The 23,040-nt window shown below is 42.1% G+C and overlaps 1 protein-coding gene across 1 annotated transcript in view; it reads left to right on the top strand.

Annotated features, from left to right (window-relative positions):
* The window catches only part of abca2 (ATP-binding cassette, sub-family A (ABC1), member 2), a 238,833-nt gene that overhangs the window by 96,626 nt on the left and 119,167 nt on the right, over positions 1-23,040 (top strand). The window contains exons 14-16 of the mRNA XM_034208396.1: positions 18,750-18,923; positions 19,862-19,964; positions 20,209-20,323. Of these exons, the coding sequence (XP_034064287.1) occupies positions 18,750-18,923; positions 19,862-19,964; positions 20,209-20,323 (392 nt within the window). The remainder of the gene's footprint in view (positions 1-18,749; positions 18,924-19,861; positions 19,965-20,208; positions 20,324-23,040) is intronic.

Raw genomic sequence — 23,040 nt, 5'->3', positions numbered from 1 at the left:
ACAATTTCTCACTTCTTATTATGGCCCACATAGTAAGTCACTACCGGAGGACCGAGGAGTCGAGGAGGGGAAATTCCAGAAATGAGATACGGCCCCTGTTAGTTAGCCAAGGGATCCTGGTGTGTGAGGTGCTCCGCGGATTGGTCCATTTGGGCCAATCCGGTCATTTGTTGTTGATTTGGGTGTTCACACGTCACAGAACCCAGGAAGCAAACAATGGAAAAAGAGAAATGTCCAAAGAGGCGTTCTGGGGCAGCACAGACAGGTCTTTCTGTGTTAGAGTTGTACTCGCTACAGGGTGTACTTTGAGGGTTTGTGACTCTGCAGACCGTTTACATGCAGAACAACCTTCATAACAACAAGGGGACGGGTAATAACCAGAAAAGCATGACATGGGACCCTTAACAACATACATTATACTGCTGAAAAAGCTCAATCTTATTTTATAAAATGGCCTATTTTCCCTAAAGTAAAATAGACTAATTTTAAAATCCATAAATCTACCCCTATTTCTGAATTTAAATTAGAAGTAGACCCATGTTCTGTTGAATCATTGAAACATAATTTTTCTCATGCCTTTTTTCTAAATGACGTTAGTCTAATGTGAGAGATTGGTTGTTTAAATGAACAGATATTCATGCTTTCAAATTATGTCACATTTAATTTTATATTGATATTATGGAATCTTCAATATCTGATTTGGTTAATATAATAATGTTTTGGGTAAAACCATATACACTGCTGTTTAATGGAAAGGTAGCAAGCCATCCTTTTTTGTTTTATTAATTAATTAAAATAGTTTTTTCTTTCTTAAAAAAATACAGTTCTGGAAAATGTGTTAAAAAGATTCATAGTGATATTTCAAAATGTGTATTAAGTCAGCTCCTTAATGCCTCTTTCATTCTTCTGTGTCTTTTTTTAACCCCCTGGCTCTTATTGGATGTGTTATTTATCATCAAATAAATAAATATAAATAAACACTCAATAATACCTCATTCACACCAACGCAACTCCGGTTCAAGCTCCGTGCTAGAGCTTTGCAGGTTCAGAACCGGTTCTTCGGTTTAGCTCCGGCTCTTTTCACACCGCCCAGAGTCCGACTGGTGCTGCGTCATTGCGTCATCGTTTGCGTCATGACGTAACCGTTTGCGTGCCTGCTTCATAAAGCCAAACCGCACGGAAACCCCTAACAGCTGACAACGACAACAACAACAATGGCCGATTGTGCTCCAGCTTCCTCTGTACCTCTTCGGAAGACCAGATTCCCAGTAGGTAGCTGGTCTCTTCAGTGGACCACTGCTGCTTGTTAAGTTTCTCCATCATTGTGTACAAACTGGATAAAACGCCGGCTTTTTGTTGTTGTTCAGGAGTTGATCTGCCCCCGCCTCGACGTAAGCGTAACGTATGCAGTGCTTTTGCTCTGGCCGGACAATTTGTTGGTGCTCGAAATGAACCGGATTCCGGAGCTAAGAGGCTGCTCCGCTGCGGTGTGAAGAGGAAAACCCGGTGCTTTTCAAGCTCCAGCTCCGAACCGGCCCCGAAACACCGTTGGTGTGAATGAGGTATAAGTGTGGCTGATATTGAGTAAGAAAAAGGTTGATAAACGCTGTGAGAATGGGTCGGCGGAGAGCATTTCTCTGCGATCACAACTCGTCTATTACTGACGTTCAGGGAGCTCTATGCAAGTCAATGGGACTCCCTGATAGTTGAAAGTCGACGCTAAAGGGCCCCCCTGTGCGTTGGTTCAGGTTGAGTACAAAATGGTTGTACATCTTTTCGGCGCCACTTCATCTGCCTGCTGTGCTAACTTTGCCTTAAGAAGAGCAGTAGAAGAAAACAGGACTGCAGCATCAACTCAAGCCTTAGAGACAGTTCCGAGGAACTTTTATGTCGATGACTGGTTCAAATCGGTCAGTAGTGATTATGAAGCCATTGCCCTGAGCAGAGACCTCATGTCGTTATGCGCCTAAGGGGGTTTTCCTCTAACGAAATGGACAAACAATAGCCGAGCCCTCTTTAAGGCTATTCCAGAGAATGAGAGAGCCAAGGAAGTAAAATACTTAGATCTGGCTAAAGAGGGTCTGCCTGTTGAACGAGCACTCGGCGTCCTTCGATGCATAAAATCAGATTATTTCAAGTTCAGAGTCGACATCAGCCAGAGAGCAGTCACAAGAAGAGGAGTTTTGTTAGTAGAAAGCTCCATCTATGACACGCTAGGATTCCTGGGAAGTTGTGCTCCCACCTAAAATCTTTCTGCAGCAACTATGCAGGAAAGGCTTAGATGGGATGAGGAGATTCCTGACAGGCTTGCACAATGCTGGAGGACCTGGTTAACCCAACTATCACAGCTTTCCCACTCCCAAGTAAGGAGACGCGTCAAGCCTGAGGGATTTGGACATATTGCTACTGCACAGCAACACCAATTCTCCGATGCCAGCGAGAGTGGTTATGGATTGGTTTCATTCCTGAAGCTGAAAGGCAAGGAAGGCCTTGTGCATTGTGCCTTTATGATATATATATATGCCAAAGACGATGATGGTGAACTTCTACACCTCCATCATGGAGTCCATCTTCACTTCCTCCATCACCATCTGGTACGCTGCAGCTACAGCCAAGGATAAGGGCCCGCTACCGAGAGGGTAATCGGCTGCAATCTGCCATCCCTCCACGTCCTGCATGCCTCCAGGACCCTGAGGCGGGCAGGGAAGATAGTGGCCGACCCCTCCCACCCTGGACACAAACTGTTCACCCCCCTCCCCTCTGGCAGGAGGCTGCGCTTCATCAGGAACAAAACCTCTCACCACCTGAACAGTTTCTTTCCCTCCGCTAACGGCCTCATAAACAAGGACCGACCCCCCCACTGACACTTTTCCTCAGCCACAACGCAGACTCTATTTACAGTGGGGCAAAAAAGTATTTAGTCAGCCACAAATTGTGCAAGTTCTCCCACTTAAAAAGATGAGAGGCCTGTAATTTTCATCCTAGGTACACTTCAACTATGGGAGACAGAATGGGGGGAAAGAATCCAGGAAATCACATTGTAGGATTTTTAATGAATTAATTGGTAAATTCCTCGGTAAAATAAGTATTTGGTCACCTACAAACAAACAAGATTTCTGGCTCTCACAGACCTGTAACTTCTTCTTTAAAGAGCTTACGAAATGAAGGACAATACTGTTCTTATTACGATAATATATATACTATTATTAATGGGAAATCATGTCATTCATGACAATATGCCCGCTGTATTTATAAATCGTGGTTTATCACAACTTTCCATGCTCGCTTCCGATGTTACATGACCGCTCCGAACAAAACAGCTTTCGCCGGTTAGTGACGTCACGCACGTCACGAGTAGAACACTTGTTAAATAATACACTACCTATATGGCTGATGTCGGACTCTGGAGACAGAATCGAGTGACAGTGAGTCGTCAATAGACTCGGTGCACTTTCAAGAAGAGGAGGATTTTATTGAAGAGGATGCCGGTGTGGTGGAATCAGATCATGCGGGCGAGTCTAACGTGGTGGAACCATACCTGTTTGAGCCACAGTATTCAAGTAGCGGTAGAGATACAGACGGGAGCGAACATGGGGGGTGATGATCCTGGATTTGGCGGAGATCCGATGCGGCAACAGAACACAGACTGGTATACATTTGACTTTAATTCATAGAGATTCTCAATAAATAGTAAATCAATAATAATACATCGTAATGTAGCAGGCAAACTTGGCTCAGGCAACAGAACAGAGACTGGTATATACATTTGACTATAATTCAGAGATTCTCAAAAAATAGTAAATAAATAATAATGACTGCTGAAAAAAACAGCTTAGATAAATGTAGCTGGTCAGGCTGTTGTAAATTGACCAGCCAGTAGATATTAGGCTGGAATGGTTGGCTGGAGAGGGGTTTTGGACACTTTAGCTGGTCAGGATCATGGGCGCGGGAAGGGGGGTGCTGAGGGCGCTGTAGCACACCCTAGCGGCAGGCAGGGGGTGCGGAGCTCCCCTGTCTGAATTATTATTTGACGGTTATTGTTGCTCCCGCTGTGCATCATCTGTGTAATATGTAGCCACTAAATTCCACATTGTTGGCTACAATTCTGTAGCTCCGGACAATTCTACCTCAATAATATAATACATTAACCGTGCTTTACGTGAACCTCATCATGACACTAGAGAGGACGGCAGGACTGTAATTTCCAGTGTTTAGTGAATGCAACAGAGGCATGACACCAGACCAATCGGAGAGTTTCATGGAAATAAGTGTGCTTGTGTCATTCAAGCTCGGCTCTGTATGTGTGTGTGAGGAAATAGCGCATTTAGTGTGTGTGAGAGAGGGAGAGAGAGAGAGAGGGACCGGTGCCAGCAGCAGGGACTGTGTTGTTAGCATCTGGTTAGCTAGCTGCACTAACGGACATACGGAGCGGTTTGTTCCACAACAAGCTGGAGGAGAGCTCTCCTCTCAGACTGAGAGGCTCAGGTGAGCTAAAGGACTCTCTGAGTGTTTAGATTGTTAACTTTAGTCTAAGTTATCTCAGTGGGTCTCAAACGGTTTGGTCACAAATTATTGAAAAGATTATTTCCGCGGCACACCTTCATATGATCATTATCGTTATAAAAAAAATAAGAGAATAAAGGAAAAACAGTTATGAAATACTATATGGCAGTAAAACAAGAATACAGTTTGAAAGGGGAGTGATTTGTAAAATATCCATAAAGAAAAAGTAAATCTGTTTACAGTTCTGTTTCATATGGGTGCTGAGAGAGGTATCCATAGATCTCTTAATGTTGCTCTCAAAGTGCACCAGATGGATGCTTTTAACTTCAATATTTAGAAAAAATCTTCCCGGGGGAGCATCCCCCCGGACCTCCCTGGAGGAGGTGAGGTCCTAGAGGAGGTGAGCACCCCCCTAGAGGAGGTGAGGTCCGCTTCACACTCGTAAAAAATAGTACTTTACCCCCTGCCTATATGCCGTGAGCTGATTATCGAGCCTTCATTGTAACAGTTGCGGGTGTGTTTGCGTGTGGGGAACAGTGTCGGGACTAACGCGTTACAAGTAACGCGTTACTGTAACGCCGTTATTTTTGGCAGTAACTAGTACTCTAACGCATTACTTTTTAAATTCAGTAACTCAGTTACCGTTACTACATGGTGCGTTACTCCGTTACTGCGTTAGTTTTTTTTATATAGTCAACAGCCAGGCGAACAGAGATGAGAACTGTACTTAAGTACAGTACTTGAGTAAATGTAATTGGATACTTCCTGTGTCACATGCGGAGACGGGCAGTGGGCGTGTTTGTGTTGTTTACTAACAAGACTATCATGGCGGCGGCGGAGCTCAAGTCTAGTTTCTCCACCTGGAGATATTCTCACTATTTCACTTTTGTCGAGCACAAAGAAAAGAGAGTTTCTGTTAAATGTAAGTTGTGTCCTGGCGGGTCAAAGATCTTATCTACTGCCCAAACCAGTAATTCAAATCTCTTAAAACATCTGCAAAAACAACATGCTGGGACGAAGCTAGTAGCTAAGACCACAGAGACTCAGCCGACGCCACTCCACCTCCACCTAAGCAACAGCGGCTGGATTTTAACCAAGGGACTGTTATCCAGGGAAAAGTCGATAAAGCCATTGCACGGTATGTTGTAGAACACATGCAGGCTATTGCTACAGTGGAGTCACCCGCTTTCAGGGAGCTAGTTAGCATGATACCATGTCCGGGCGGCACACGGCATATGGGACGGAAAACTTTTTCCAACTACCTGGAGAAAGAATATACAAAAATGGAAAGCCAGCTAATATCGATGCAATCCAGATTGCATATAAGGCATGTCAAGTTGATCAACAGATTGTATTATTCTCCAATGCAATAACAGTACTGAAATGAAGGCTATAAGGGCGTTAATGGGAGCCCTTTTTTCAAGTAACGAAAACGTTGCTTTTCACAGTAACGCATTACTTTTGGGTGTAAGTAACTAGTAAAGTAACTGAGTTACTTTTGACATGAAGTAACTAGTAATGGTAACTAGTAATGGTAACTAGTTACTGGTTTTCAGTAACTAGCACAACACTGGTGGGGAGTGCTTTTGTGCGTGCTCTATAGTGCTCACTGGAGTCCAGCACCTCAGCACTCCCACTCAAAATACCTTCCCGCGCCTCTGGTCAGGATGGCTGGTTTATCCATCTATCACCAGCTTATATTGAATAATAGTATTGAATATACCCTGCTGGGAGCTTACCAGGATTCCAGGTGACCAGCACACATTAAATACTGGTATGATTATTTAAACAAGAGAACATAAATATATTACAAAGATTCATTGTCATGTATTTTGGTATCTACCAAAAATAAAGACATTGTATAGTGTTCATAACAGTATTTTAATTTAATAAATAGCTAGTTAATATAATAAAATACACAGTAACAATACAATAATTATACAAATAACAACCAACCTGCAAATCAAGCTACACATCAAAATAAATATATTATCTAAAACCGGTGCATTTGATTTAAAATAAAAGTAATACATAGAATTCAATATTTAAATGGTAACAAAAAAAACCGTAACACTATATATGATAAGAAAAAGGCAACAAAGAAAGTGTTTTTGGTTTTTTCTTGTTCATGTCCATAATGTTTCCCGTTGTGTAGCATCCAGCCTTTCCCAATCTGGCCAGCACTTCTGTCTGTTGAAGCCACTTCTTCACGCAAACTGAAAATAAATGTACAGATATAAGTACACTGTAAAAAGAAAACTTGACATTTACGTTAACATTTGGGCTGCTGTGGTTGCCAGAACCGTTAAAGTATAATACATTACAAATTACAGTTGGTTGGTATAGACGTTACAGTCAACAATTGCTTATGGTGAATTACAATGGCAAAAACAAATAGAGTTAGTGTACACGGTGCAGCGGTATTATCTGGGAAATAGAATAATCGGATCAGGATTCGGTATTGGCAGACAATCAATATCAAATGAATCGAGTGGCCCGTGGTGGTGGGGTTATGGTATGGGCAGGCGTATGTTATGGACGACGAACACAGGCCACTCGATTCACAACATTACCCTAACCCTAACCCTACACATCACACCAGATACTGACTGGTTTTCGGACCCCTCAGACCCCCCCCAATAAAGCAAAACTGCACGTTTCAGAGTGGCCTTTTATTGTGGCCAGCCTAAGGCACACCTGTGCAATAATCATGCTGTCTAATCAGCATCTTGATATGCCACACCTGTGAGGTGGGATGGATTATCTCGGCAAAGGAGAAGTGCTCACTATCACAGATTTTTCCAGATTTGTGAACAATATTTGAGAGAAATGGTTATTTTGTGTATATAGAAAATGTTTTAGATCTTTGAGTTCATCTCATGAAAAATGGGAGCAAAAACAAAAGTGTTGCGTTTATATTTTTGTTCAGTGTAGCATCTGATCACCTTTGTCGACTTACAGCCTAAATACAAAGATAACTCCACTCCTCTCCTACCACTCTTACCTCTAATAGGCCTTGGTAGAACTAGTGTCCGAGTCATAGGGTCCAGAGGCCTGTACTACGAAGCCGGTTCAACCTAACCTGGATATGTTTGAGTTAGCCGGTTGGCCTGATCCAAAACATACGCGCTCTCGCTAAACTGTACTACGACCCGGGTTATCAAGTGGATCGCTCAAGCCAGCCGTGTCCTATCTAGTTAGGTGCGCGTTCACATGAAAGGGGTGGTATTTGGAGCATTCGACCAATCACAAACATGGAGAAGCGTACTGACAGCGCAGCGCGTCATACTTCCTGAATGAAAAGTCAATTATATAATTAGACAAATATGAAGACATTAAACTTTAAACATCCATGACTTAAACACTTTATCCAGGATAAAAGCCACATAGCTGCACCTGCAAGGTGAATACAGCTGGTAACAGAACAAGTGTTTGAATGCGTACATTATGATATGCCCCGTCTAAGACACGATTGGATCTGACTTTAATTACATTTGACTCGAGTGTCAACTTAATGTGTTGCTTAAAATAATACTTCTGCATACAGTATGTGACACTGTGAGTGTTGCACGGCCAGATACGGCTCAGCTGACTCAGATAAGGACATATATGATACATTATGATGTGATATGAATGATAATGGGACACATCGACATCTGCACTCAGTGCAGCGGACTGTACTTAATGTTACTCTTATCCGGTTACTTATGTTGTGGCAGATATTTAAGTAAGCTTTCTTAACGCTAATGTTATAATAGTCAGATCGCTCTGAAGATGGGAGGTGATATTCTATTAATGTTCACATTCACACAGTCTGTGATTTTTGCCGGCCGTCTTTCCTGCAACATATCGCTTGCCAATTATTCTTGGCGTCTTATTGCTGTGCATCCTTTGTCATAATATTTGGCCCTTCAATGCATTCAAACGGGACTGAGCTCAGCTGTGTTCTACTCATGACGTCACCGTCAGAAATGGCCGAAGTTGATGTTTCCGGCGCAACAAACGATTGTTACTAACTGACAACTTTTGTATGCTGTTATAATCGTGATTTATTCAAAATAGATCAATAATAAAAAAATGATATGGCACATTTCACAATACAAATGCAACCTCTATCATATACTAAGCCCACTAACAGGTGCTAAAAGCATTTCGTAAGCTCTTTAAGAGCCTCCTCTGTCCTCCACTTGTTAACTGTATTAATGGCACCTGTTTGAACTCGTTATCAGTATAAAAGACACCTGTCCACAACCTCAAACAGTCACACTCCAAACTCCACTATGGCCAAGACCAAAGAGCTGTCAAAGGACACCAGAAACAAAATTGTAGACCTGCACCAGGCTGGGAAGACTGAATCTGCAATAGGTAAGCAGCTTGGTGTGAAGAAATCAACTGTGGGAGCAATTATTAGAAAATGGAAGACATACAAGACCACTGATAATCTCCCTCGATCTGGGGCTCCACGCAAGATCTCACCCCGTGGGGTCAAAATGATCACAAGAACGGTGAGCAAAAATCCCAGAACCACACGGGGGGACCTAGTCAATGACCTGCAGAGAGCTGGGACCAAAGTAATAAAGGCTACCATCAGTAACACACTACGCCGCCAGGGACTCAAATCCTGCAGTGCCAGACGTGTCCCCCTGCTTAAGCCAGTACATGTCCAGGCCCGTCTGAAGTTTGCTAGAGAGCATTTAGATGATCCAGAAGAGGATTGGGAGAATGTCATATGGTCAGATGAAACCAAAATAGAACTTTTTGGTAAAAACTCAACTAGACGTGTTTGGAGGAGAAAGAATGCTGAGTTGCATCCAAAGAACACCATACCTACTGTGAAACATGGGGGTGGAAACATCATGCTTTGGGGCTGTTTTTCTGCAAAGGGACCAGGACGACTAATCTGTGTAAAGGAAAGAATGAATGGGGCCATGTATCGTGAGATTTTGAGTGACAACCTCCTTCCAACAGCAAGGGCATTGAAGATGAAACGTGGCTGGGTCTTTCAGCATGACAATGATCCCAAACACACCGCCCGGGCAACGAAGGAGTGGCTTCGTAAGAAGCATTTGAAGGTCCTGGAGTGGCCTAGCCAGTCTCCAGATCTCAACCCCATAGAAAATCTTTGGAGGGAGTTGAAAGTCCGTGTTGCCCAGCGACAGCCCCAAAACATCACTGCTCTAGAGGAGATCTGCATGGAGGAATGGGCCAAAAATACCAGCAACAGTGTGTGAAAACCTTGTGAAGACTTACAGAAAACGTTTGACCACTGTCATTGCCAACAAAGGGTATATAACAAAGTATTGAGATGAACTTTTGTTATTGACCAAATACCTATTTTCCACCATAATTTGCAAATAAATTCTTTAAAAATCAGACAATGTGATTTTCTGGATTTTGTCTCTCATAGTTGAGGTATACCTAGGATGAAAATTACAGGCCTCTCATCTTTTTAAGTGGGAGAACTTGCACAATTGGTGGCTGACTAAATACTTTTTTGCCCCACTGTACATGACATTAATACACACAATGTACAACAATATTTGTTTTATTTTTGTATTACTGCCAATTTTTATTCCATATTTTATTCAATTTTATTCCATTCTATTTCTTTCTTAATACTGTTATATTTTACTATATTTTTTTCTAGTTCTCTATCTGTATTTTACATTTTTGTTTGACTTTTATGTATGGGCCATGACATCAAGTCAAATTCCTCGTATGTGTCAACCTACCTGGTAATAAACCTGTTTCTGATTATGGGAAAGGCAAGGATGGCTCCACTAAATCAAACTACTATCCCAAGTATGGAGCTAACCGCTGCTGTGCTAGCTGTAAACATGGACGGACTGCCTAGAAAAGAGCTCCAGCTAAAACTACAAGAATCAGTGTTTTGGGTCGACAGCACTACAGTCTTGAAGTACAAAGCAAATGTCTATGTCTAAAGACCTTCGTGGCTAATAGGGTTCCTGTAATCCAGTGGTTCCCAACCGCTTTCAGTCAATCAGGCCTCCCGCCTGACTGACTTGTGTAATTGGAAATATTTTCGAGCCCCCCCTAATCCGGTTCCCACTGAGATTGGTAGAATTAATTGTATATAGTTGTACAAACATTACATTTTCTCTGCTAACAAGACAAAAATATCCAACTATAATTTTATATTTTATTAAAGTTTGAACATGAACAAAAGTGCTTGTATTGGCAGATGATCCAGTGCCACTGTGAAATAATGAGGCCTAATTGAAACAAGTACTGCTTATCGATCCGGTTCTTTAACAGTATTTTTATAGGTTATTTTTGTTATTCTTTAGGGGAAAAACTAAACAAATTAGAAACAGAATTCATATTGATTAACCTGTTAAGCCCCAAGGACCCCCTCGGCGGGTCCTTTTTGTTTTGGTTCACGACACTGTGTCTCAGAGGTGGGAGTAAGTCCTACATGTGCAAGTCATGAGCAAGTCTCAAGTCTTGACCTACAAGTATCAAGCTAGTCCCAAGTCACTGTGGTGAGAGTCAAGCAAGTCAAGTCAAGTCATTGCTCAGGTCAAGCAAGTCAAGTCAAGTCATACAAAAGTCTGATGAATAAACCCAGTTTCCGCATTTAAATCAGTTAAAAGACAGTGGTTATGAAAATGGATTTAACCCACACTATGATCTTCATTACATACACAGTTAATCATGTGAAAACTAATTTAGACCGATGACAATCATATTAGATTCCTATTAACCCCAGAACTGCAGACAATATAGCTAGGACTCAATCAAAATGTCTGTTCAAAAAGGCAGAATTCCAGGTAAGAAAATCATATGGCAAATGCCATTACCTACACATATTTAATTTAAATTTCTGTTAACACTAGAACCGCCAACAGCGTCAGCGCCTACATAGATATCATTTTCAAATCATTTAATTTGTTCCTCTTCATCATTTCCTTATAAACTAAGTAGGATGATATAAAACTCACTTAATTGGGTTAATTTAGAAATTGCTTCTGTTTATCATCATAACAGATCAAAAAGTTCAGATTCATTTTACAATAAATCAAGGAATGATGCACTTCCACAAACAAAAACAACATAATTAAAACATTTAAACAAACTACTAAAAAGTAGATGAACTAAATTATTCAAAAGTTTACAGTAATTTCTGATAATAACTCAGGGGAAATAAACGAGGCATCTCTTTTCCTCTCTCTCCCTCTCCTGACAGCCCGTCACTATCAGGGTTAGTAAAAATGAATCCCTTGGAGGTTCTGGTGTTCATTTACCATTGTCTTCTCTTTGCAATGCTTCATCGATTTGAAAACAAGTCTAACGTAGCTTACACTTAACGTTAGCATTCTAGCTAACACAACACATGCACGCACCTTTCTCTGTTTTTTTTTGTAGTGACGAATGAAGTTGGATGTTGTGGTGGTCGTGTCACTGATCTTTATGCTGCAGACCCTGCATACCGCTTTTCTCTTCTTATTACCGTAATCGACAAAATAATCCTTGAATCCAAACTTCACTATTTTTGGAGTAACGCTAGCCGCTGCCATGTTAACTGAGACTCCTGCCTTCTAGTGGGTTGCCAGGTTTGCGCGCATGGCGCTATAATCACGTTTTTCCAAAAAACTAAACGTAATATCTCACTACAAAAACAAAAGCAAATATTTTATTTCAAACAGTCAAGTCCTTTCAAGTCATCTATCTCAAGCTTAAGTCAAGTCTCAAGTCATGAATACCAAGTCAAAGTTAAGTCAAGTCTTTTATCAATGTTAGTCAAGCAAGTCTCAAGTCAAAAAATATGGGACTCGAGTCTGACTCGAGTCAAGTCATGTGACTCGAGTCCCCACCTCTGGTCTCAGGGGATCTTAATATTTAAGAACCTATTAATGTGTTATACCAGATTAACGGGAATAATCTCAGCTAACTGACGATATAAACCATTTTTACCAAAACAAAACACAAGTCTCGTAAGAAGCATCTAAATGACCCCTGAGCGAAAAATGCTAACGCACTTTGGCACAGAACTCAAGATAAAAGATACCCTTATTACTTATCGTAGCTGCACATACAATATATCCGATTAAAGCTAAGGTTCCACAGATCATTTAGGTATATATATCATCACTAAGTGATCCGAACTCGCGACAGGGGAAGCAAACTCAGACATCACAACACTTACCTTTACGTAGCTTTTACGGGAGATCCTCTCACCGTAGGTGTCAATCTGATCAAAAGACTTGTTCAATGGCATTAAAACGAGAAAAAAACGCGGCTGAATTGGTTAATCCATAGGTTGATAATGTTTCTGGGTAATCATTTGTTTTATTTATAATCCATAATTCAATTTGTATGTAAAAATCGGAGAGTAAAAGTTAGCTGCTAATGGTAGCCACCAGAGTTATCGCAGCTTCCGGTCTTGGCTATGCGGCAGTCTCATACACACACATTACCAAATAAGGAGTATGTGGGAGTTCCCCTCGATTCCATTGGCTCTGACGGTTAGAAAGAGTTGTCAATCAGCAAAATCGAACAAGGGGGGCCAGAGATAGGTCAAATCCACCCAAATGACCCCAGAAGTGTTTTTTTTTTGCTAAATCTCTCTAAAAAGGTGAAATGTCACTTGTTTTGCATCAATCTTGATACAGGGTACTTATTGTAGTTTGGATTCCAAAAGCTTTTAGTCTACCATCCCATCATTCAAGGGTGGTTTTCACTATAAGTAATTTTTTTTTTTTGGACGGACACAATAATTTACATTTTTTTTTACTGTGTTCAATCTGAATTTACTTTAAAATAAAAACATCTATATTGATTCTGACACTTCTACATCCAACTCACAGGTGTAACCTTGCTTTGAGAAAAAAGATTATTAATTTAACCCTTTTAGAAGGGAAGATATGGTCATTTGTTCTGGGAATGTCATTTTCGAGCCTGAGACCTGAAAAACAGGCTCGGGGTTTAACAGGTTAATTGTATGTATAGTGTGGATTATGGGCTGCTAGCACACATAAAGTACTTCTCCCACCAAGTTACATGAATATGATGCCTTTTGGCCAGCTGATGGACAGATTGCTCGTGTTTCCGCGAAAATACTTAAGCCAAACGAGCATTGACCACATCGAGCTCTGTAGATTAGATTGTCACTTTTGAACACTACGTTCTCCACCGGCGGATCTCTGAGAGAGAGAGAGATCTCCGCATCGGACACGTTAGATGGCAAGGGAGATGTATGCCTCATCATACTTTGTTTATTTGGGCATTATAGCTGAAAGGCTTGTCGTGGGCTCGTCCACTTTTCTTTTAACTGCCGGTTGTGTTAAAAATGTGTCAATTTTATTGATTTTACGAGCAAACAATGTTTTTTTACAACTTCTTCCCAAGCTTCACGCGCCCTCCCCTGCAATAGTGCTGCACCCCCCTAAGGGACGCACCCCCCAGGTTGGGAACCACTGCTGTAATCCAAGAAGCAACAAAGATAGACAATGGCGGTACATCAACACCACAGAAAATCCAGCTGCCTCTCATGGTATCACAGCAGAGCAGTGTGTGGCAGAGTTGGATGGAAGGACCAACAATCGTAAAGGTCCCAGACTACAAATGGTCTGAAAACCAGGACAGTGCGAAACGCTCTGAGGATGATATTGAGGTGAGAAAACCTGTCTTTGTGCACTTTACAGATGTTACTGAAAGCATGGGCATATTGGACGAGCTGGCATCATCTGAAAAGAGCCGTCTCATGGAGGCTGAAGCTCTGAGAAAGTCTCCTGCTTTTAAGTAAAAGATGTCAAGAATTGGAGGTTGGTACTCATAAAGACGACGCAGACTCAAACAGACAAAAGGCCGACAAAAAAAAAAGGATCGAGCAAGTTAAAGGTACCTTAAACATGGGGTTTCTTACTGTGGAGGACTTGAACAAATCAGAGATGGAGATCATCCACTATTGTCAACGCTGCAGGTTCCTGGCAGAAATCTCGCTGGTCAAAGGTAACAGTCCCATTTGCAAACTAGACCCAGTTACTGTTACAGATACTGCAAGGAGACGTATTGACAGACTGGTGTAACACCAACAACCTGATCCTGAATGTCGATAAAACAAAAGAGATCATTGTCGACTTCAGGAACAAAAAGCACTGTCACCCACCACTCCACATCAACGGCACAGCAGTGAAGACTACAGACAGCACCAAGTTCCTGGGGGTGCATATCACAAGCAGTCTGACCTGGTCCACTCACACGACATCACTATTTAAGAAGGCACAGCAGCGCCTACACTTCCTGCGCAGGTTGAGAAGAGCACAGCTCCCCCCTCCCATCCTCACCACGTTCTACAGAGGAACCATAGAGAGCGTGCTGACCAGCGGCATCTCCGTCTGGTCGAGAGACTGCAACGCCAAAGACTGGAAGTCTCTGCAGAGAGTGGTTAGGACAGCAGAGAAGATCATCGGAGTTTCTCTCCCTCCCATCAGAGACACAGCTCAGAAACGCTCCCTGACAAAAGCCCAGAACATGTTTAAAGACCCCACTCATCCTCACCATGCTCTGTTCTCCCTGCTGCCCTCCGGCAAAAGGGTCTGCAGCATTAAGAGCAGAACAGTCAGATTCTGTAATAGCTTTTTCCCCATGCCATCAGACTGCTGAACAGCAAGTAGACCAGTAACATAAAGATTACATTACGCTGTGTAAAGCGCACATATTTTCTATATAGTATGTCTATTTTATTTATATGTATAGTAGGTCTTTATATTTTAAACACACACTTTATCTTTCATTTTATCATCACCACGCCACTATGCTAGAACTGCTACCCCCGCGACCCGACCACGGATAAGCGGGAGAAGATGGATGGATGGACGTCACTATTATTTATTTATATGTACAATTTTAGCAAGTTTTTATATTGTCCTGTTCCTGTAAGCCAGTACAACGAAATTTCGTTTTAATAGTACACTCTGTGTCTTGTTGAAATGACAATAAAGTATGTCTAAGTCTATTGTGTGAAAAGAAATGTAAGATGTTTAATTGCTGATATATTTATGATCCACGTCACGTTTTCAGTTTTGGCGGCAGTTATTCCTGTTTGTCTAGAAGTCTTCTCATCAGGGCTCTATAAATAGAGAACTACGGCAGATATGTAATATTTAATGCAGCCCAACCGTGTATTACAATGCGGTTATGTGATGACTTTCAAAGAGAAAAGCAAGCACACTCGGAATAATGTATTATTTTATTTTTAAAAGATGCTTTTGAATTTCACATCGCATAAACATCATTTCCCAACGTGCATTGCGGCTGAACCATTGAATCACCGAGCTGAGGATCTAGCTACGTCTGTTTCTGGTATTGTTTTTGACGGTTGTATTTTGTTATACACACATTCCTTCACATTTAAATGTACATTAAAGTATTTCGTAAGGCCTTCTAAAATGTTTTTAAATATAACTACGGTTCTAGTTGAAGAGTTTGTAAATTAACATGAACCAAAGCTGTTGCCTGGCAACGCAATCGCACAATGTCACGTCCGTTAATTCCACATCCACACACATGGATTAACATTGATTTAATACATTAATGTAGCCTTTGTTTCTGCTTAAAAGAGGGTGTCGACCAGCTGAGGCAACAAGAAAATCAGCGTAATTGAGTGTGACTATTACAAAATAAATCATTATTATATTAATATTGACAATAACAACCGACCGTCGGGGTAGCATTTGCTTGGCGTTTCCGGGTATATCTCCACTGGTCGGGCCATGTTAACAATACCTTGTAACTATCACGTTTGAAGGGAAGAAATCGTGACATCTTCACGTCTCCCAGCATGGTAAATCGTCACATGTTCACGTCTTGCCGTGATACCGGGTTGAAATTATCACAGAGCTCAAGTAGCAGACCATCTCAGCATTCACTGTTCAGAGGAGACTGCGTGAATCAGGCCTTCAAGGTCCAATTGCTGCAAAGAAGCCACTACTGAGGATGAACAACAACAACAAGAGAATTGTTTGGGCCAAGAAACACAAGGATTGGATATTAGAGATTGTAAATCTGTATTTTGGCCTGATGAGTCAAAAGTTGAGATTTTTGGTTCCAACCGCCGTGATTTGTGAGACACAGAGAAGATGAACGGATGGTTTCTGCATGTGTGGTCTCCATCGTGAAGCATGGAGGAGGAAGTGTGATGGTATGGGAGGGCTTTTCTGGTGTCAGTGTTGGTGATTTATTCAGAATTTAAGGCACACTTAACCAGCATTCTGCAGTAGCCAGCAAAATAACACTTTTTTGTTTACTAGATAATTCCATATGTGTTCTTAAAGGTATGGAGCATTGTTAACATGAATGATGACCCAAGCCACATTCACCTAGCGGTCGCTCACACATTCCACATGGACTCCGGTATAAATGGTCTTTGTCGCTTCATGTGCAGAAGAGCTCAAATGTCACTTATGAGATCCGACAACGGCACCAACCTAGTCAGCACAGACAGACAATTAGTAAGATTCACTATCTGGTGCCTCTGTGGAAGTGTGACGGGGTTCAATTCGTCCATTCGATACATGGTTTAGTCGGTTGTTTAAGCTCCAAAAAAACTTTATTTGTATCAGAAACAAAAAATATACGAACCAGCATACCTTAAACAAACAAAATAAAAGACAAAAACAGGCCGTCCATCACTCATTCAGAGTAAACGTGTTCTGGCTGTTGCCTTCTCTGCAACAAACCCCCGAACACGTCCCAGCTGTTGCCTTCACTGCAACATTCTTCAGAGTGACACAGTCCAAAAAAAACAAGGAACCAACACCGTCCCTTTTGAACCCATGGCCCCTCCCACAGGCTCACCGTCAACAGGTGACACAATCAACTCAAAACCACATTTCAAGATAAAAATCCGACCCAAACATAAACAGGTTAACCACCTCTTAACACAATCATTCCCCATAATTAACAAAAGTAACAATAAATAAGAAATTGCATGGTTCATTAGACGGAAGAGAGCAGGAAATGTTTGGTGTGTCGGCTGTCAGTGGCGGCGGAGTCAGTCACTCTGTGACCCGCTCCGTCACATTATCCTCTCCCTCCCCAAGGTTGGCGATGTGCGGCAACCTGGAAAGGCAAACAGCCACCTCCACGCTTTGGCAATGCGTCCCAAACCGCAACAAACAGTTTGCATGTCCTCACCGCACTGGCACTGTGGAATCTCCGCACCGCACAGTGCCTCCACCCAGGCGCCGGCTGATCAGGCCGGCCATCGGAGTCCGACCGAAGATACGGATCACCGACCGAAACAGAAGTCTGTAGGTCCCGAAGCTCCGCCAACAGGAACCCCTCTCGCCCTGTTCCACTGGCCGACCCCGAGGCCGCAGGAGCCGCTGGGCCCACCCAGGACCCATCCTCGTCCTCCGTCTCCCATGCCCGCTCCGACCCAGCAGCCGCGCTCTCCTCCTGCTGCTGATCGTAGTCCCGTTCGCCGCTCCGCAACGCCGCCCAGCTTCCTCCGACTAGCCATCCCACTTCTGACACCATATGTGACGGGGTTCAATTCGTCCATTCGATACATGGCTTAGTCGGTTGTTTAAGCTCCAAAAAAAACTTTATTTGTATCAGAAACAAAAAATATACGAACCAGCATACCTTAAACAAACAAAATAAAAGACAAAAACAGGCCGTCCATCACTCATTCAGAGTAAACGTGTTCTGGCTGTTGCCTTCTCTGCAACAAACCCCCGAACACGTCCCAGCTGTTGCCTTCACTGCAACATTCTTCAGAGTGACACAGTCCAAAAAAAACTTCCTGCTCCGTCACAGGAAGTTTAACCTTTGAGTTAATTTTCAGTTTTATTTTTGTATGATTTAAGCTGCTACACTCCCAAACAAAAACTGATGTGAAAGCTTGAATACTGACAAAGAAATACTCTCTTATAAGACAATATTACCCATAATGTTTGAAAGATCCAATGCTGTACACTTGAATGGATGAGAAGACTTGGAAGAATGAATACGAATTGGGTAAATGTAATTCATGTGTGTCACCTGCAGTATGTATTTTTACTCTGATTAACTTGTTATTTCTGGTGAAAGGTGAAACTATAAACTGTATTTTCAGTAGAAAAGTTCAACCTGAATATACTATGTATGACAAACTGGCCTGAATTCAAGCCAAAGTTTTGCAACATGTGGCATTGGCCCTGAATCTAGAGTCAAATGTTGGAATGCTTGCTGAGCCACCAGGAAACGACTGACCTGAGATCTGTTTCTCTGTTTTTCAGGTGTGATAGTCCAGACTAACAAAGATGGCTCCCTGCCATCCCACGTTCTCTACAAAATTAGACAAAACTCCAGTTTTACAGAGAAGACCAATGAAATCAGACGGGCCTACTGGCGTCCCGGGCCCAACACCGGGGGGAAGTTCTACTTCCTGTACGGATTTGTTTGGATCCAAGGTAAGTGACCGAAATGCTTTGCTTCCAATTGAATTGAATGCATAATTTATAGGTCAATATTTGATCTTGTGTTACTTCAGACATGAAGCAATCTGATCATTTCTTAAAGTGGATTACTGTAAGTCTGATGTGCTATAACTAAAGCCACAGACTGGAGTGCACAGGCGGGGAAGACTGTTGCATCAAACACATTGTTTTTGATCTATATACACATACTGTATACATTTGGAGTATATTAGACATTTTAAACAGAAGCAGGATAAAATGTTTTCTTTACAAGGAAAACAATATACTTTTTTCAACATGAATAAGCAAATTCAACCAAACCCACCCCCCCTGTTGATATAATACACCACTAAGAAGGAGATAAGGGGTCAGAGCTGTGTGGCTGCAGCAGGCCGACACTATATGTCCGCTGACATGCAGCTTTCTTTCATTTCCTCCAGTATCATTTTCAGCATTTACATTTTTGTTCCAACAAATTGTGGATGCCTTTTATATAATTTTGGGAAGAATTGCTAATTTGTCAGAGTTTAGGTTTGTTTGAGAGCCCCACACTTCCCTTCCATAGAGCAGAATGGATTCTATTATTGATTGAAGTATTTAAAGTCAAATTAAAATAAAAGTTTGAATTTGCATTTGTCTTTTTGTTGCAGAAAATGCCCTGTGTGTTTACTGTTTCAGTCCAGGACTGAATTATTATTTTCTGAACAGTTTTCAGTGTTCTAAGTTTAAAGTTATATCTGTCTTTATTACTTTAACTGCCAGGGCCCAGGTCTGACAGTAACATTCAAGTATGTTTAAACTGTGTTGAAGTCCGTCTCTGTCATTACAGGATTTAATGATCTGCGTCATCATCCCTTCCCCTCCCTTTCTCTCTCTCTTTCACTTTCTCACACACACACACACACACACACACACGCACACTGTCCTTCCAGATATGATGGAGAGAGCCTTTATCAACACGTTTGTGGGACATGATGTGGTGGAGCCTGGGAACTACGTGCAGATGTTCCCCTACCCATGTTACACCAGAGACGAGTTAGAAATGCACTTTGTTTTTTGTTTTTGTTTGTTCAGAACTCATGTTTAGCATGGTCATACATCATTGGAGATTGTCAGAAATGGTTGTATGCAATGTGTATTTTTTATTTACAATGTTCTTCCTATCTCTTGTAGTACATGTTAGCTCATGTTAGAAATTCTATAGATCCTACACATTTGAAATGAAGGAATTAGCCTTTATTTAAATCTGCATATCGTTTTTCACCCTTGTTTTTTCCAGTTTCCTGTTTGTGATTGAGCACATGATGCCTCTGTGCATGGTGATCTCCTGGGTCTATTCAGTAGCCATGATGATTCAGCACATTGTGGCTGAGAAGGAGCACCGGCTCAAAGAGGTGAGTCTGTGATCATAAGGCAAGTTGATTTATAGCACCTTTCAACACAAGGCACTTCAAAGTGCTTTGCAAAAATGAAACACATTATGAGCATTAAGAAATAGTGCAGCAGAAATATATTATAAAATGCCTTTTAAAAACACTCCTTTAAGAGCAAAGATAATAAAACATGAATAACACAGGTACATGAATACAAGTTACAGTGTGAGATATGAATATATCAATTAAAAGCAGCGACAAAAAGAAAAGTCTTCAGTCTGGATTTAAAAGTAGTCAGAGTTGCAGCGGACCTGCAGGTTTCTGGGAGTTTGTTCCAGATATTTGGAGCATAATAACTGAACGCTGCTTCTCCATGTTTAGTTCTGACTCTGGGGACAGAAAGCTGACCAGTCCCTGAAGACCTGAGAGATCTGGATGGTTCATAATTTAGCAGGAGGTCAGAAATGTATTTTGGGCCTAAACCATTCAGTGCTTTATAAACCAGCAGCAGTATTTTTGAAATCTATTCTTTGACACACAGGAAGCCAGTGTAAAGACTTCAGAACAGGACATGACTTGTGTAATTCGTGGAGAACGGAAGAGTTTTCGTTTGGGAGGGGGGGGAGGGGAGGGGGGGGGGGGGGGGGGGGGGTCTGTCAGTCCGGACAACTTCTCACTTCAAAAAATAAGAAATCTAGATCGCAAAATAATTAAACAAGCGAGCGTCTGTTTTTCCTGGCCAAGGACAGGTTCCTTGAACACAACACGAGCGTAACGTGTCTTCACCATGGTCTTCACGTGGTATATGTCTCGTCTGAAAGGAGTGTAGACTAGAGTGCTGACGGAGAGCACCGGAACGCCGCTCCAGCTCTTCAAATATTGCAGTACACATGAGCCGTACACATGCCACAGTGTTTGCGTGGCTGTGTCTTTAGTTGTAAGCACAGTGGCGATCTGTTGTTATTAGCATCTGGTTAGCTAGCTATGCTAACGAATTTAAAGAGCTTTTCTACAACCAAGTGGAAGAGAGCTCTCTCCTGAGAGGCTCAAATAACCTCAGCTCAGTTGCCCCTTTCACACCAACGCGTTTTCAGCTCCGGCTCGGAGCTGGATCCTGAAAAGTACCGTTTTTTCCTGTTCACACCGCAGAGGCGCCGCCTCTTAGCTCCGGAATCCGGTTCACTTCCAGCTCCAAAAAATTGTCGGTCTAGAGGCAAGAGCTTCGGAGCTAAGAGGCGGCGTCGCTTACGTCTCTCTTACGTCGAGGCGGGGGCAGGGGCATGTGATGTTTGTAAAGTTCCAAGTAAAGTCGTCCCTTGTAAAGTCGTCCCTTGTAAAGTCGTCCGATGCCTTCCATTTCGTTTCGTAAGAGGATAACCAAAGCGAACAGCGCTTCAATACAATCGGCCATTGTTGTTGTCGATGTGAGGGATTTCCGCAATATGGTCTAGCTGCGGCCGCGGCCAGTACACGGCGGTACACGATGGTACACGACACGCCCACCTGACACTACGGTGGCTGAGAGGCATGGCAGATGAAAAGCGAATTGACGACAACTACGCCGCCTACGGTGGAGACCGTACATGGCATGTTATTGTAGCATTTTAAGCAACTAAATTAATAACCTATCCGTTTTAAGCAACTATTACGCGTTTTAAGCCACTATTAGGCAAATAAATTAATAACCTATACGTTTGAGAACCCCTTGGAACCCCTTATCCCATTTTGATGGTTGACATCTCATTTGAACAGTGAAAGCCAGAATATTGTAAAAATGCTTACCAATGATGTATTAATAATGGGATATATATAGCGCCTTTCATGAGACCCAAGGTCCCTTTAAAAAGAAGAACAGGAGTAGAAACAAACATAACAAAAGGCAGTCAGACAAAACAACAAATAGATTTGGGGCCAAAGGCCTTGGCAGACAGATGGGACTTGAGGGCCCTTTTGAAGGCATCAAGCGTGGGGATGTTGCAGATCTCCGCAGGGAGAGCGTTCCATACTGAAGGCTCTGTCCCCGAAGGATCGCAGGTTGGTGCGGGGGGGCCAGAGTCTGAAGACCGCAGGTTCTGGGGTAGAGCATGTGGGAATTGTATTGATTGAGCCAGTGTTTCATCGTGTACTTTCAACTGCAGTATATGGTCAGGCAAGTTCAGCATTCACTGTGATGTATATAAAATATGACACTGATACCGTTTTCCTCAATGAACATTTATTGAACAGAACATCAAATGGAAAATCAGAGCTGGTCAACTTAAAAAAATATTGAATAAATAATAAACTCCTCGGAATCTTTCACAAGTCCTTCAGCCTTTGGTGCGCTTCCTCACTCATGTTCTTGGCGAGGTCATGAGAACAAAGTTCCATCTTACTGATAAGACTAGATGGTATAAAGAAGTCATATGTAATATTATAAAATCACATGCATCAGGGGTTGTACACTTTAATGTGTCCATTCACTAACCGACTCTTTAGGAAGGAAGCTGTAAGGCCTCTTGTTATAGGAGTGGTCCTCATCAGTGTCCAGGGGCATCTGTAGACAGTCAACCATTATTTTGACAGTGCTTTACATGCATGGTTTAACTCCTCCAAAAATGATCCAGGCTCGATTCAGAATGACACAGTACCACACAAAACAAATGTTGCATGTACCATAAGTTCTATGTAGTATGTGTTTTAGGAGTAGTAACCCATTCTGAAACAGGCACACAGGGTCATAGATACGTTGAGCGATA

This window comes from Gymnodraco acuticeps, unplaced genomic scaffold (assembly GCF_902827175.1).
Source record: "Gymnodraco acuticeps unplaced genomic scaffold, fGymAcu1.1, whole genome shotgun sequence".
Taxonomy (NCBI): domain Eukaryota; kingdom Metazoa; phylum Chordata; class Actinopteri; order Perciformes; family Bathydraconidae; genus Gymnodraco; species Gymnodraco acuticeps.
This window is presented reverse-complemented; position numbering and strand designations above follow the sequence as displayed.